The 17,628-nt window shown below is 37.3% G+C and overlaps 1 protein-coding gene across 1 annotated transcript in view; it reads left to right on the top strand.

Moving 5' to 3' along the window:
• The window catches only part of PXDN (peroxidasin), a 144,083-nt gene extending 126,858 nt beyond the window's left edge, over nucleotides 1-17,225 (top strand). Inside the window, 7 exon segments of the mRNA XM_020965833.2 lie at nucleotides 2,631-2,765; nucleotides 3,686-3,894; nucleotides 8,054-8,083; nucleotides 8,086-8,173; nucleotides 8,696-8,828; nucleotides 13,135-13,248; nucleotides 14,632-17,225. Of these exon segments, the coding sequence (XP_020821492.1) occupies nucleotides 2,631-2,765; nucleotides 3,686-3,894; nucleotides 8,054-8,083; nucleotides 8,086-8,173; nucleotides 8,696-8,828; nucleotides 13,135-13,248; nucleotides 14,632-14,757 (835 nt within the window). The 3' untranslated portion in view covers nucleotides 14,758-17,225.
• Nucleotides 17,226-17,628: the final 403 nt, after the last annotated feature.

Below are 17,628 nucleotides of genomic sequence, written 5' to 3'. Positions count from 1 at the left end.
AATTCCCTGAACTCATGAGCTTATCTTCTCACAGGGATTTAAGGTCTGAAATTGTCTAGAGGTCATCCCTTTCACCCTTAAGGTGAGAAACCAAACTGCTATGGTACTTTTGTAGCAACAACACTGGTCCAAGGCAGCTGGGGTCCTGGCTGTCTTACCCAGAAAGGGGCTTATACTTTGGCTCAGTGCAGTACCAATTACCTGGTACTACAATAAAATTCCCAAGGTTTGGGGGACACTGAGGTACTTCATTCTCTCACTTTTTATTTAAAATTTCAAAGTCTATTGACACAAAGAATTTTGGCTTGTGACTTTTTTTTAATATCATGTTACAAAAATTTATACTATAATAAAATTGCAGTTGGATCCCAAGATGGCCTGGAGTACTTTGCTCTCTACCTTTTACTTAAGATTTCAAAACGTATTTACATGGACAAATTTTAGCCTGTTAAAAAAATGTTACCAAAATTCAAAGCAAAACCAATCTGGCTGTTAATAATTGACTTGAAATTTATCATAACTCCCTAAAATTGAAAATATCATAGAAAGCATTATTCAGTAAGCCAAACAGCAAGCAGAAATCATAGTTACAGAAGCTCTAGTGTATTTTTTTTCCAGAATGCGAATTGTCCCTCAGAGAATAAATATCTATTCCTTGATGTAAAGATGCTACTGTCCTTTTTGGTGGTGTTTATTTTATTTGGTGAAGTTTGGTTATCTTAATCTATCACATAGAACACAATTTCCATTGATTCTATACTTCAGAAACTATAGGCTTTGTGCAGCAAACATTCATTCCAAGAGAGTAATGTAGCCGGCTTAGCTAGAATCATTTAACTGGAAGGGAACTCGAGTCATTTGCTTCCAGGAACATAACTGAACCTTCAGAGACACAGGATGGATTATCTTTCTTGTTTCTGAAGTGTCTCAGGGATAGATACTCCATAGCCTGGTTTGTTGTACTAGTTAAGCCTTCATAGGATTCTTTATGCCTCATAAACGTCTCACTTGATACAGTTTGAATCGACTGATCATGGTATCATTGAATTAGCAAAGGATCACAGATGAGGTACCAGAGACATAGGGAGATTGAGTGACTGGCCTGGTGTCACAAAACTAATAAGTGTCTGAAGTGAAGTTTGAACTTAGATCTTCCTGATTCTAAGTCCAGCGCTCTATCCATTCTATCCGTTTATCCACTGAGGGGTAGATAGGTGGCACAGTGAATAAAGTGGCAGGCCTGGAGTCAGGAAGACTCATCTTCCTGAGTTTAGATCTGGCCTCAGACACTTGTTAGCTGTGTGACCCTGGGTAAGTCACTTAACCCATTTGCCTCACTTTCCGTGATCGTTGAGTCCAAATGTCTACGTTTCAGAGAAAAGGAAACTGAGGCCAAAGAGTAGTTCTGAAGTGTTAGGAGCTATTTGAAAATGATGTGTTTTCTGAAGTCTTTTGAATATGTCATTTCATTCTTTTTATATGGTCCCTTTCCTTCACAAAACTTTTCTTCAGAGTTCAAAGGCAGTCTTCCTCCAGTACTGTTTTGACCAAGGAATAGAATTTTCATTTGAAAATTTCAGTATCTGCATGTACTGGTGATCACTATCAACAAAACAAATGCCACTAGTTTGTTTTAACTTTAAATTTGAGATTAATTCTTTAATTTATTGCCACAGTTTAATCTTTACCTGTAATATTTTCCTAGGAAGAAAATATCTACTTGGAGCCTCATTCACCTTTTATTTAAAAAAATTAATATTTTTCAATTAACAGTCATCACCTGTTTTATCTACCCACCCAGAAAAAGAAAAAAGAAAACCCCTGCAACAAATATACCTAGTCGAGGAAAATACATTCATGCATTGGCTATGTCCAAACATGTTTGTCTCACTCTTCACCTCTGTTAGGAGGTGAGAAACATTCTAAATCATTGATTCACTGTAATCATGGTTGATCATCATGTTATCAGTTCTCCAGTATTTCAAAATCATTCATTTTTACAACGTTGTTGCTATTGTCGATTACTCTGGAACTTCTCACTTTACTCTGCATCAATTAAAGCGATGTTCAAGTAACACCTGTTCCCTCCCAACTCTTCTTATTACTGTAGGATTTTACTTGCATTCCCCCCTCCCCACAATATGTGACGTATTAACTTTTAACTTCTGTAATTTATTTTTTCCGTTAGCCTTATGAAAGAGGGCATAATATAAAGAAGTGCCATGTAGGAAAGTGTTGGGTTTTTTTTTTTTATTGAGTTTTGGCAAAAGTTAGTTTTTGTTAAGGACAAGAGCATAAATAAAACAAAAATATGAGGAAGAAAGCAAAGAAATCAGAAGTCAAAAAAGGACACTTTTCTTATTAACTTGTTAAATTTAATGGTGTATACTTTTTATTTTTTATTTATTTAAAAAATTATTTTTTTGGTTTATACTTTTTAAAAACAAACTCTGCAGAATAGTTCACAATTTGATATATAATCCCCCGTTTGCTTTTTGTGTATTGGAATATTTGTGATAATGATAAAATCCTAATGTCCTAAAGGTAAAGCTAAAGTCATTAGAACAGTCTTAAAAATAAAAATAATTGTCTTTGTCAAGGAAATTTGAAAAGTTTTTTTTATGTCATAGATTATATGGCTCACCATTGAATATAGATTTATTTCCTGCTCTCATGGTGGAAGACTTGGTTCCTGGCAGCAGACTGGGCCCAACTTTGATGTGCCTTCTAAGTACTCAGTTTAAACGTCTACGAGATGGGGACAGGTAATTTGCATGCTCTGGCCAATATTTCATTGGAATACCAACTAAAGTTTAATGAGTATTCACTAATAGTGCCAGAGTATTACTATTTATTAGTATTATGCTTTTCTGGATGTGGGGGAGGTAGGAAGGAGGATGATTTAGGTCTTCTATATTGAGACTAACTAGGAAGAAAAAGTATTCTTTATTCTTAGTAGTTTTTTTAAACAATAACTTTAAATTGTTTGAGTCTCCTTTCTCAGCAATATACATCTTAGAAACAATGCCAAATTAACTATATTATATGTTTGCTCTGTTTAAATAATAATTTTGCTAAATAAAGTCTTCTAGGCATACTTTACAAGGAATGTACCATTATAAAAGTTTATAGTTTCTTTGATGAATTATACAGATGTTTTTAAAGTTTTAGATTTAATCTATATTATAGTATAAGATGCTCAATGCATGAACTCATACTGAGACTTCCATAATTTCCTATCATTTAAATAATTCAGTTATTAGTTTACTCCCCAAGGATGTAGCCTTTTTTGTTTGTTTATGACCTTCTTAAAGGCTAGCTTGTTGGAGAATTAATTTCTGACCCTTTTTAAAAAAAAGAACAGCTGTTTTGTGTTCTGTGGATGCTATTTCATAGAATATTAGAATTTGGAAGGGACCTGAAAACTATGTATTCCATTTGCCTCATTTCCACTTAACAAAATTGAGCCCCTGGAGAGGATGGGTGATTTTTCCAAGACCCTTCAACTATCTGTAATTGTCTCACATTATAAGTGAGCCTGACAAAAATCAGAATCCTCTCATGGAGTTAAATTTTGAGGCTTGGAGGAATTGTGTCAGTCTGTTACCTCTAGTTATTTTGGGGTTTACTTTTACTTGATACTGTTTTTCTCTCTTCCTCCCCCCTTCCTCCACTCAAACTACAGGTTATGGTATGAAAACCCTGGAGTATTTAGCCCTGCTCAGTTGACACAAATCAAGCAGACATCCCTTGCCCGAATTCTGTGTGACAATTCTGACAACATCACTCATGTGCAGAGAGATGTCTTTAGAGTGGCTGAATTCCCACATGGATATGGTAGCTGTGATGAAATCCCCAAAGTGGACCTAAGAATGTGGCAGGATTGTTGTGAAGGTCTGTATATAAAGGAGGGAAGCAGATTGGCTACTAACAATCGATGACTGGGGCTGTGGGAGGTGAAGCATGAACTAGAAAAAAATAACATTGGATTTGCAAACAAAATAACTAGGTTTGAATCTGGACAGGTCAGGTAAGCTCTTTGAGTCTCAGTTTCTCCATTTGTAAAATGGGGATAATTCTTACCTTATATACTTCATAGAGATGCTCTGAAGAAAGTACTCAATGTATTATTTTCAAAAAATGATTGTTTTCTGCACTCAGTTTTGGAGAACTATCTTGTATATAAGATTGCTTTGAGAAGCATGTAGTCCTTTACTTATAAATGCAGTTGTAATTGATAAATGTAGTTGTAAATTGATGTAGTTAGTATTACCTTGAAAACAATTTAGATCAAGAGTCTTGTTGGACTGGACTGCCACAGTCCAGACTGATCTTAAAGATAGCTCTTTGCTACCTGCCTTGAAAGCTTTCCGTGGGAAGTGGTCTGTTTTAATTGTCTCATCGATTTTATTTCTGTTCCTACTTTACCTTTGCATATTTCTTTGCATTTCTGTTTTCTTGTTTGCTCTTTACTTCAATATTTCAAAAGATGTGTAAATTCAGCAGTTGTGGTACTGCTTGACCTGGACAGGGATCCTGGTTGGCAAACTCCCAATCCAGTCTTCTTCTTTTCAGTGGACCACATGTTTCTTTGTTTGACTGAGCTTGTGATTTCACTGGAATCTAGAGAGCTCCTAGTGGAGAAGTCCTCTGTCAATGAAGATCATCCTTTCTGGTGCTGAGGCACTGGGTGATTGAACCCAGATGTGCTCCCTCTGAGGCTAGCTCTTTACGTGATTCTCTGTCTCTTGGTCTCTCTGTTTCTCTCTTTTTCTGTGTCTGTGTCTTTCTGTCTCTCTGTCTCATCTGTCTCTCTAGATATACACAGACAGTTATTGCTTTATGTAAGTTTGTATTATGCAAATTCGACTATGTAGAGAATTTCAAAAGAAATGCATTTCAAAAAACAACACATTAACTTTACTGAGCTCTCTCGTCTTACTTCTGTTCCTCAGTTAGGTGCTCCACAGCCTTCTACTGCTTCACCAAAAACAAACAAACAAAAAACCCTAAAAAAAAAACCCTTCTTCAAGTGAAAGCAGAAGAACTACTGCAGGAATCGGGGGCTTGGCTTGATACCTGGGCACTGAGAGGGGCTACCTTTGCTGTATTCTGCCCACCTACCTTTATGTCTGGCCCCAGCCTATGTTCCTCCTCCTGCTCTGGCTTCTCTGTCCTTGGCCCCCAAATGTCCTTGAGACCCCCTTCCTCCCTCAGTAGACTTTGATGGATTATATGATAGACCATGACTGACATTTACAATTGACTCTTGCATCCTGTACCTTTTCCAACTACTTTTCAACTGGATGCTCTTTCATAAAAATTTTAAATAATTTTTTTGGTTAATACTTCATTTGTGCCTTTTGTTTTTCTGTCACAGGTATTTTTTTGATATCTTTACCTACTACCATCTCCAATCCATTCAGCTTCCCTTGTAGAAAATAAAAAATGTTAAATGGAACAAGCTACTTCAGACAACATATGCAATATTCATACCCTTACTTCTTCAAGGAAAAGGGAGATATATTTCCATTTTTTAAATTTCCATTTTTTTTTTGTTATTTTGCATTGTCAAACCTCATCAAACTTGAACATTTCCATATGCAGAACAGAAAAAGAGAGTTATATTCATCCCTTCTCCAGGGCTGAGATTGATCATCAAAATCACCTAATATTCAGCTTTGGTTTAGTGTTCATTTCATTGGCATTATCACAGTACAAGTGTTGGAATAATCCCATCAAGAATCATTTGTTCTCAGTGGAGACCTGATTTTACTTAAAGTTAGTAGTTTATATTCTGCTTCTTCTAGCTGTTGAAAAGTTATATCTGTTTTTTATGTTGCCTTTGCATTTTTTATACTCAAAATACTTTTCCACCAGAATGTCAAGAGGGCAAGCTCTTATATTTGAAGAAAGTTGTTGTCTTTGAGAATCTTTGGGAAAAGCCAGGGCTTTTTCCCTTGTCCAGACACAAAAGGCCTTTTCATTTTTTGATAACTAAACCAGATTGCCTTTAGCTGCCCAAGAAGCAGCACAGCCAGATTTTCTGTTCTCTTGGTCAGAAAATCTGAGTTTCCTTTGAAAGACTTAATCTTTGGAGGCCAATCTTCACATTCCATTATCTTCTAAGGAGCTTGTCAGCTAATTTGTTTAAGAAACTTAGCCATCTCTAAGATAGTTGGGTCATATTTCTTATTCTCAGAACATGAGGCAACTGTCTAGGGTCACATTTTACAGCAAACTCAATTTGACATTTATTGAGCACCCCCTCTGTATGAAGCTGAAAGGACAATGAATAGGCTTTGGCTGTTGTAATTTTAGGCTAAAAAAACATAACCACAGAGCAGTTTGAGGAATTTAGGCTTGGTGAGTGAATTTTGCTCACTAAAATCATGTGCTTTTTCCTTTCATTAAAAATTGTTTTAAGGTATAATTCACAAGGGCAATGCCTCTTCGTAGCATCTGTGTGTTTTTGGTTCATCTTCAAAATTGCTTTGAATATACTCCAAGTTTCATGGAGTAGGATTGTAAATTTAGAGCTGGTAGAGACCTTAGAAATACCCGGTTCCAGTTCTTTCATTTTATAGATGATGAAACTAATGCTCAGAGGGGTTAGATGACTTGCCTAAGACTGTATGGGAGAGCCAGAATTTGAACCCGCCATTCTCTAGTGTGTTATTTTTTTTTCCATTTTTGCATTCTGCTGTCCAGAAAACATGCCGGACATTCAGAGGAACATTCAGATTCCTCTCTTCAGTGTCTCCTGTAGCTGATAGTCTAAAGTTCAGTACTGGGGATTTTGAGTAGTCTTTTCAGGTGTTGTCTCCTGGCTCCCCTAACTCGTATAATGTTTGGCTGTGGCTAGTTGAACCACCAAGTCTCAAAGGCTGCCTGGGCTAGAGTGGTTCTAAATGATTGTGGTGTATAATAATGTAAAAAAGTACATTTTATCGAAACATATTTTGTCTTTAAAATCTTTTACAAGTATTTATAACTTTTAGACTTGTAGGGTGAGGCATTTTGGTTCAGTAGAGGGAGCCAGGCTCAGAGTTAGAAAGATTTGGGTTTTTTAAGGGTGGGGAACCTGTGGCCTCAGGGCCACATGTGGCCCTTTAGGTCCTCAAGTGTGGCCCTTTGACTGAATCTAAACTTCACAGAACAAATCTGTTGTGTCCAAGGGCTGTTATGAAGTTTGGATTCAATCAAAAGGCCACATTTGAGGACCTAGAGGGCCACAAATGGCCTCCAGGCCGCAGGTTCCCCACCCCTGATTTAGGTCTTGCCTTTTTAAGACTAACATTTGCTAATCTACATTGGTAGAGGTAATTTTTTTCACTAATTTAATTATTTAATCCAGTGAAATAATAGGTTTTATTAAACAACAACAACAACAACAACCCAACAAATAGGATCATAGGATTCAGAGCTGGAAGAGACTCTACAAATCATTTTTTTCCCTACTCTTTTGCTTTATAAATGAAGAAACAGATTTGCAAAGAAGGAGAGAGACTTACCCAGTAAGTGTGAATAATAAATAGTAGAGCTAGTATTTGAACACAGGTCCTCAGACTTCAAATATCATGATTAAATCTATTGCTTATAAATGTTCCTTAGGGTACTCCCTATTTGACATACAAGAAAATCTTTTTTAAGGATTTCTTTGAATATCACTTAGCTGTAGTGTCATGAATGCATTATAAATAAACCCTATAAAGTAGCAAAGTTAGTACAGTTTTGCCTCTTGCTTTGTCTTTTAAATGGTCACCTACATGCGTGACATTGAGATTGTTCTTCCAATGAAGCAAAATTGTTTTACCTAGTATATGTTTGTTTGTTTGGTTATTGTTGTTGTATTTTCTTTTTTCCGTGAAACCAGTGAACTACTTTAGGTGGCAGTAGATGCTGAGTTACTAAGAACTTCTGGAGTGGTATCAGCAGTAGCAATCATAATCCTCAAGATTATTAGGTTATATTTGAAAAATGTGTTTCATTTCTATTGAAATATAAAACTAGAGATGTCAGTAACTAATCCTTCTTTTGTCTGTAACTTTAGATTGTAGGACTAGAGGGCAGTTTAATGTATTTCATATCACTTCAGAGGAAAACGCTCTCTTGAATTCAGCTATCAGGAAGACAAGCCTACAAAGAGAACCAAAGCACCAAAGATACTAAGGTATACTTGTAGATACAGAAGATTTTGTTCAGCAGAAGTTTTGCATGCATGGCCATGTGTTCTAATGGTCCTAGCAGTAGGGTATCATCTATCACTGTATTTTATCTTACTGATCACGAAAGGAATGGTGGTCTTGATGGACGTAGGAGATACGAGGGCTTACAGGTCTATGTTTTGTTTCCTTTTCTGTTGACGGGTTAGATGGGGAGAGATGTCTAAACAGGTCAGGTTAGGCTAGGGAAATTAGACTGGAGATGCAAGTTTGTAGCCTTCCAATTTAGCCTCGACAGTTTGATTTTCATCTTTTATATTTTCAGGGGCAGATGATCTAATTCCAAGGGACTTAGCTATAGGCAAAGTTTGTTTTTCTCACTTTCTCCCCCAATTTATTTTATTTTATTTGTATACTTATTTACTTTGGGGGCAATGTATTCTTGTGTTTTCTCAAAATGACACAGTTATTAACAATGAACAAGTATTAACATTGAATTTTTAAAAAAATTTTTTTTGTCCTTGCCGCAGTGCTGTAAAGCACAGTAAGCCTTTCAGTAACTTCACTTCTTCTTCTGATGAACATATGAATGTGCCAGCAACAAATGACTTCAAAGAGTTTGTTCTGGAAATGCAAAAGACCATCACGGGCCTCAGAAAACAGGTAACCAGAAAAAGCTAGTGATAAGTGCCTTGTTAAAGTTCTACAGGTGTCATTTTCATTGCGTAGCTCCTTCTAAAATAATCCATTTTTAAGTGCAAATTTGTACTATCCACCCAACCCTCCCAAAGTAGTGCTGGAGTTATTGAAACCCAGTGGCACAGAGCATGTGATGTAAATGTTCTTTTTGTTTGCTTTGCTGTTCTTTTTTACTTTTACTCACAACCATGCCAGGTTGTTCTGGGTTCTCATTGTTTTTACAACCTATTCAGGTGCAGACAGGTGAGTACTTAGATGGGAGCCCACCAAGGAACACCTGAGTGCTGCAAACGAGGGGTTTGGTGCTGTGTTGCCAAGCACAGCTTATTATCAAAGCTGTATGAGAGCTAAGGGCCACGTACAAAGTCATTCTCCTTGTCTGATGTGGCTTTTGGATTACTTCTGTGGTATGGAGGTTTCCTCATGTATGGAATGAGGATGATAATACATGCAATGTGTCCATTAGGGGATTCTTGGGTGTTGGAACAAGAAAGTGAATGTAAGACGTTTTGTGAGTTGTTCTACAAGTTGGATAAATTGGCATTACTTTTCCCAGGATTTGAGCATTTTAAAGCTAATTTATGATGGAAAGTTTTGACATGCAATAGTCACTCACTTGAGTAATTACTAAACTATTGCAGTAGTAGCAGTTTGGTGGGTACTAGATACATAGTTGCACATATATGTCTAGGTGTAAGTGGTATGTGTAGATATATTCACAGTTCATGTCCCCATATCAGCTCTTCTCATTTTAGTCCCTTCTTATTTCAGTATTGATAAATTATTTTTCTTCCTGAACAGTCTGAAGAAAAATGCATGTGGGGTGCCTTTTGTGAGGGCTGAATTTTACTACATTACCTCCTGAAAGATAGAAGGAATGAGAGAACCCACAGATGGGCAGGTTTTGAGAAATATGGAGAATACTAAGCTCCTATACTCCAACAGGGATTCTTAACCTTTGTTGGGGTCATGGACCCCTTTGGCATTCTGGTGAAACCCTTGTACCCTTTCTCTGAACATTGTATTTAAATGCATAAAATAAACTACATAGGATTAGAAAGGAAACTAATTATATTGAAATGTAGTTATCAAAATGTTAAATAAACAAATTAAGAGCCTCTGATCTAAACATTTGTAACCATTTTCTTCTGAATACCATTGGATATATTAAATATAAGGTTGCTATTATGAAACAGATACAAGATATATGACAATAAAATAATTTTGGGGAAGGCAAAACCACTTTCATTCCCTAACGATAACTAATGTCCACTAAAACAGAACGTTTAAAAAAACCTAACAAAGGTGTATTTACTTTCTACCCCCCTTCCCCCCAGAAAAAAATCCCTTATAATAAATATGCATTAGTTAAATGACACAAATCCCTGCTTTGGCCGTGGGTTTTTTTTTCCCAAGTATGTCTCAATCTGAAAAAGTTTAGTCATTGTGTTGATCAGAATTTTTAAGTCTTCTAGAGTTCTCTGTCTTTATGGTGTTGTTGTTACTGTTTAAGTGGTTCTCCTGGTTCTGACTTTGCTCTACATCAGTTCACACTAGTCTTCCTAGATTTGTTTGAAACTTTCATTTGATCATTTCTTGCAACACAAATATGTACATCAGCCATTCCCCAGTTAATAGGCATCTTCTTAGTTTCCAGTCCTTTGCCATCATAGATATTGCTATTAGAATAGTCGGTGCATGTAAGATAAAGGACTTGTGTAGACAGCATAGGATTGGTGACAGTGATCATTTCGTTTGGGACCCAAAGGATGATATTTTTTTAAGCCACAGCATCTCCTGACTTTTCTGTCTTGTTCTTTTGATGCACCAGACCAACTCTACACAATTCTCTACTCTTAAATCCCTTGCCCTGTGTACTATTACAAAAGAGCTCAAGCCTCTATTACTCCCACCAAAGCAGGTGCTTTTCTCTAGTTCGTTTGGTAGCTTGCATGTTTTCATCCATAACTTCCACCCAGCTATGTCACTGCACATTCCCACGACTTCAGTCTTCACCCAAATGCTGGAATGAACTTCTTTTAATGTTACACACTGCTGAGTTAGAGGAAGTCATGAAACCATGATAATTGGGTTCACTACTGTTTCATGTTATCTAACTTCAACTGGGCCCTCACTGCAACAAGGAAATACTTCTACTCTTCCCTAATTACTTCTCAGGACCACACACCATAGCAACGGCTCCAAACCGTCCTATCTTTCCTCAGGCCTTGCCCATGGCACCCTTCTCTCCTTACCCTTTTAGCTGAGAACCTTACTTTTTAACTCATTTAAAAAAATTAACCCATTTGATCAGTTTCCTCATCTTCTCACTTCATCTCTTATCACTCAGACATTTTTCTCTTCTATTTCCTCCTTAAGTCAAATCTCTTGTAATGAGTTGATCTTTCTCTTTGTCAAGGCCAGCCTCTGTACATGCTTCATTGATTACATACCCTGCCTTCTTCTCCAGCAAATTTCACTTTTATTATCCCCATTCTCTCTCTAATCATTCCCTCCCCAGCTTCCCAGAAACACATCCATTTCTCCTCAATTTCCCTTCCTTTATCACCTCGGCTGTACTCACTGCTACCACTTCCTTTCTTTCCACTCTCTTCTAAGCCCTGGCTTTTGACATAATCAGTAAAGTGATATTGTTCTCTCCAAAGTTATCAGTGATCTCTTAATTGTCAAATCTAGTAGCCTTTTCTCGGTCTTCGTCCTTAATGACCTCTCTGCAACAGTAGACACTGTTGGTGACCCTCTTCTGAGATTTCATGACACTCCTCTGTGTTGATTCTCTTCCTACCTGTCCAACTGCTCTTTTTTAATCTCCTTTGCTAGCTCTCCATGTCCAGCCCATTAGCCATGGAGTAACCTCTTAAGACTCTGTCCTGTGCCCTCTTCTATTTTCCCACTATAATATCTCATGTAGTTATCACATCAGGTCACATAGGTTCAATTATCATCTCCCTAAAGAGAATTCTCAGATGTATATTTCTAGTCTTAGTCTTTCTGTCTCTGTCTCTCTCTCTGTCTCTCTGTCTCTCTGTCTCTGTCTCTCTTTCTCTCTCTCCCCACTCCCCAATTACTGAGTCAATAACTACCTATGGGACATTCTGAATTGGAATGTCCCATAGGTGTCTCAAGTTCAACATGTCTAAAACAGAACTCATTGCCCCCCCCAAAAAAACCACCCTTCCCTTCTTCTGAACTTTTTTGTTACTCTCTCTATATTAGGCAACAAATTTAGACTGTTTATGTAATTTCATCATTTGGGAAGTTCCTCTAGGTCTTTGCCTCTTGGAAGTAAGGGTCTTAGTTGGTAAATTTGGTTAATACCTAAACTTGTAGAAAAATAATAAGGCAATTTAATTAGAGAAAGATTTTGAATTATTAAGGGAGCCGTGGTTCTTTTGATTTGGTAAGGAACTGGTGCGTTTATTAAATCTCCACGAGGCCCATGCTAACAGTGGTGCCCAGTTTAATTCTTCTGCCTCAGTGTACACTATCTGAACTGCTTTGTACCTGGGTGATAAGAGATGCTTGGGGGTGCTGGGGAAGGAAGTGATCAGTCTTTTTTGCTCATTTACTTTCTCTCTATCTGTTTCTTTTTTCTGCCTTATTCCATTCATCATCTCAAAATGTTCGTGTACAACTGTAGTACTTAGAGAGTAGTCTTTATTTTAAGGAGCTCTCTTTCCAGGCTCTGGAGTGTCTTGGATTTATAGTAGCAAAGTGTCACAAGGAAAGACTGAACTCAAATCAGATATATGCCATTCATATTCCCCCCCCTTTTTTTCCCAAACAAGAAATTAAGAGGAATGTTCTATATAGTATCATCTTTATAAGTATACAGATGTAGTTGAAGATGTTCGTAAGCAGGATAGTCTCTAGAGTGCCCTCACTCAGCTGTTTGAAAATATTTACGGGGAAAGTTTTCATTTATCACTATATAGTTAAGTACACTCCACAGTCCTTTTAGAATATTTTTTGATTTTTAGCTTTCCATCTTTTCTTCAAGTACCTGGTTGCCAGAGTGCATTTATTTCTGATGTTAAGTAAGGAAATAACCTGGTAATGAAGCCATGAATTTCTGTTTTCTAACCTCTTGACTTGCACTTTCCTGAGAATTCTTTGTGATGAGATCAGCAAGGTCAATTTTCATGAATTGGGATGAGGAGGATGGAATTACAAGTGTGGTGAGAGGTGAGATTTAGTGCCTGGGGAAAACTATTCAGAAGTGACTAATTAAACTTAAATCTTTCTACAGATAAAGAAACTTGAATCACGCCTCAGTAAAACTGAATGCACTGATGAAAAGGGGAAATCATACTCAAACAATGAAAAATGGAAAAGAGATTCATGTACTGTATGTGAATGCAAAGTGAGTATGTGAGAAATCCTTTTACTCAGTTTTAGTCATCTCTTGGCACTTCTGATGTACTCTACTTTCCCCATCCATAGTAGGTCATAGCTAGCAAAAATCCCAGGTCTCTCTGCCTGGGCATAGAGCAGTTGTTGTAGCAGTGAGGGAAAGAAGCCAAGGGAAGAGGCCAGCCAAGTCAGGGAAACCCTCTGGATTCTTTGATGATGGGGAGGGGTGGATATGATAGAAACCTTTAAGGAAACAGTATTTTGTGCAACTGGGGAGTGTTGAGGCATTTGACTTCTGTTTTTTTATCTTTTATTTTACATTTAAAGAAATATCCATATAGGGTGGGTGGGCCTTAACTCTTTGTGATTAACCAGTTTCAAGTTGGAAATTAATGGAAACTATCTAACTTTACAGAATCTGTCATTAGGAAGGAATCTGAGCGTGTATCTAGTCCAACTCTTAGTTGACCTAAAATCTCCTCAACAGTACTCCCATGAAGTTATCATCCAACCTTCCCTTAAAAACTACTAGTAATAGAGAACCAGTACTAATAACTAAGGCTGGCCAATTTACTTGTGAATAGCTCTGTTGGGAAGTTTTTCTTTATATCAATATCTGCCTCTATATCTTCTTCCCATTTCCCCTACTTTTCCACATGATAATAAAATATTTGAAGATAAGTTTACAGTTCAGAGAAACTTAGAATTGAAAGGGGATCTTGGAAGTCACCTAATCCACAGGTGTCAAATATGTGGCCCACAAAGATCCCAGGTGTGGCCCTAACAAAATTAAACTTTAATTGGGAATACTTAACAAGGGCACAATGGATAGAGTGCCAAGCCTGGATTCAGGAGGACTTGATTTCAAATCCGGCCTTAGAGACTTACTAGCTATGTGACTCTGGAGAAGTAACTTAACCCTGTTTGCCTCAGTTTCCTCATCTGTAAAATGAGATAGAGAAGGAACTGGCAAACCACTCCATTATGTTTGCCATGAAATCCCCAAATGGGGTCATGGAGACTCAGACGTGATTGAAACAACTCAACAATCAACAAAATTGAACAATATAAAGAAAAATACAATAAAACATAGATAGCATTATATTTGAAAACTATATCAATATGCCATCTACATAGATCTTCATGTACAGATTAGTGGCCATTTCTATCTTAATTTGACACTACTGTTCTAATCCAACCTAAACCTGAGTAGCAAGACCTTCTTTAAGTGAAAAATCACAAAAGATATATAATTTGCTTAAGTATATGAAGAAGTACAAAAGATGAACTGGATAAATACCAAAAGTATCTGCATGCACAGTGAGGTACAGGGAGGGGGGTATTTTTAGAGTCAGTGTTATAGATAAAAAGTAATGAAATCTTTCTCCCACAGGATGGCCAGATCACTTGTTTTGTAGAATCTTGTCAGCCGACAGATTGTCAAGCCCCAGTGAAGATCAAAGGAGAATGTTGTCCAGTCTGCTTAAAAAACACTGTTAGCAAGCAAAAGAAGCCATAGCTGCCTGTATACATTTTGGGGGTGGGTGGGTGGGAATGGGATTCTCTGCTAAGCCACCTTGAGATCAGGTGGCCAGCACAGGTAACTGCAGGCTTTAACAATACATCCAGAATGGAGACATTTCACAACATCAAACTGATGCTGTTAAAGAATTGAATGCTGTGTGCATTCTTTAACTAGTTTCCCAGGTGACAGGCAACCCCCCACCCCCTCCCCGATATAAATGTATGGAAAGGGAAGTAGGTGAATGGTTATGTAACCTCTCTTAGGCTTCTCAGGTTTTTCTTTTGTATTAAATTAAAAATTGGTGCTACTATGAAATTGCACAGTCAGGCAAACGAGGTCCCCCTAATGATTTACTGTGATGTTGTTTTAATTTAAACTCAGTCCAGTGGTACCTCTGAGCTTGTGGCCAGCTGAGTTCTCAGTCTTAATGCAGAACAGCCCAGAGAAAGCAAGAGTTTATGAGGACCAGATAGGGGTGAATAACAAAGAAGGATGTGGAAAGAAGCCCAATGAAATGGGTATGAAGTTTCAGACAACATTTACACAAGAAATACATGCTTGGCAAGTTGAGAAGCATTGTTTATGAGTGTATTAACAGTGGAACATGGCCTTTTTAAAAATTCTTTTCCCCCCCAAATGAACCCCAAAGAGACTGGTGTTCCCGCAGTTTTTGTTAGCCATGTAAGTGATATTTCATAGGCCATTGGCATTTAATCATAAATCAAACACTACTTTTCCTCGAAACGTGTGTAAATTCCTACCACTTTTCCTTTTTTGTCTCTTCCTAAGCATGATTGTAATGAATATATGAACTCCTATTTAGAAATCAGCTGGTTTGAATTTCTGACTGGCAAAACCACAAAATGTTTTTTTTTAAGACAATGTGAAAATCGTATTTCATACCATTCAGTGAGATACCTATTAATTATTGAGTGTACTGCCAAAAAGTTCCAGTAGACCGCCACTGCTGTTAGTTGTAGTGCCACTTATTGGGGGTAAAAGGGCAGTAATAGCCCTGACATTTTGTTTCTAGCTTTTCTGATTAGATATTTGAATGTTGAGAATTTATTAGCTTCCAGGTATGCTGTGCATGTGTGGTCAATCCCTATACCTCATTTGTGTGGGTTGTTTTTTTTTTAAACTTTTTTTACATTTTATAGACCACTGTCCACAGATAAGTATAAGAGGGGCAGTTAAACTGGCTCCATTATGCAAGAGTCCTTCCTCTTTTAGTATTGCTGTTCTGAATCTTTTGCCATCATACATTTCAATGAAAGGCAACTCTTGTACCTCACATGAGCTTTTTTTTGTTTGTTTTAAACTTGGGCTTTATTTGTGTCACTCATCCCTCTCTTCCTGCCCTGCCCCAGTTCAACCCCAGTGTTCTCTGAACATGAATTAATGGAAATAGGTGTGAAAACTGCACAGTTGTTTTCTGTGAAAGCACATAAGATCATCATTTTGCAGGGTAGGCCAAAGTAAATGGTATGATTCTTCCCAGGATTATGAGAGAAGGCTTTCTCATGCATGGTACATTGACTGTGACTAAGTCTTGGGATGATATGCCTTTTATAAATACATGACATAATCTTCATCATTCAAATGAGAGTCAGGGTACAGCCTTGGCACATAGTGTCCTTTGCTAGCAGAACATGGCTACTATGCATGCTGTGCTGTGGCACATTTGTGATGGGCTGCATTTGATAGTCTAGTTTTAAGAGGCTTCAAATTGATTTCATGCACCGAGTTTGGGTTGACTTCATCTTCCATTTGAATACAATTAAATGGCTTCATCAAGTCTTTCTGAATTTCATGGGACATAAGACTTGTTTCAAATTCTTTGGTGAAGGTATTTGAAATGGGAAAGATATCATTAAACAGTAGAGGAGGTTCTGTCAACCAGGAAAAGTTAAATGTTTTTCTTAACTTATCGTCAGAATTTTAGGGTAGTTTTAAAATGCTCAGGTATAGAAACTATAGCAATGGTTTTTCCAATCTTGTGGAAGTATTGCCATGTCTTAATAGCTTCTTGTTAGGGAGGTATTTTGTGGTGTGTGACTTAGACAATATAAAAGGGGGTTAAAAAAAACCAAAAACATGCTGGAGTGCCTGACTGAGGCATCTGTCAAAATGAGTACGTTGTCAATGAACTGAAAATTAATGGAAGAGCCGAGCTGTGCCTTGCAATAACATTCTGTAATTTCCATCGAAATGTCTGCTGGATCACCAGTTTAAATTTTTTTAAGGACAGTGGTTAGTGCCTGGATGAACTTTTCTCAGTAGCCACTGTCAGAATATTGCTTTAATATGTTGCAAACTGTACATATTTATTTACGTTTCTGTTATCAAGAGCAGAATGCCCTTGTTATGTTCAATGTAACCAATACATTTACCAAAGAAATGTTTGCACTGTGTAATGATGCTTCCCAGTTTCAAATAAATGGGCCACATTTTCAAGTGGAGACTTGATTTCTCTTTCATTCAGTCCTATAATAGAAAGTCATATTTTGTTCTCCATGTTCATAACAGTTGGTCTGGTGGTGAGATATGGCGATTTGCAGAGATGTTATATCTACTGATATTTACTATGTTTAAAATGAAAACATCTTAGTAGTATTATGACAACAGTTTTCACCTCAAGAACATCCCTGAAAGGGTCTTGGAGGCACCCTGGGGTCCCTTGACCACACATTGAGAACTAATAGGGTGCATTGATGAAAGATTTGATTTCCAAAGTCTTCCCAGTTCTACTATTTGGGGATGCTAATAGCAAAATGTTTCACTGAAAAGATAAAATGTATACGCTTGCTGACTGCAGAATGACCTGAAGAGACAGGTGAGATATTTAATGGTGTAGGGTGTGTC

The sequence above is a fragment of the Phascolarctos cinereus genome, unplaced genomic scaffold (genome assembly GCF_003287225.1).
Source record: "Phascolarctos cinereus isolate Bilbo 61053 unplaced genomic scaffold, phaCin_HiC Scaffold_2;HRSCAF=192, whole genome shotgun sequence".
Lineage (NCBI taxonomy): Eukaryota > Metazoa > Chordata > Mammalia > Diprotodontia > Phascolarctidae > Phascolarctos > Phascolarctos cinereus.
This window is presented reverse-complemented; position numbering and strand designations above follow the sequence as displayed.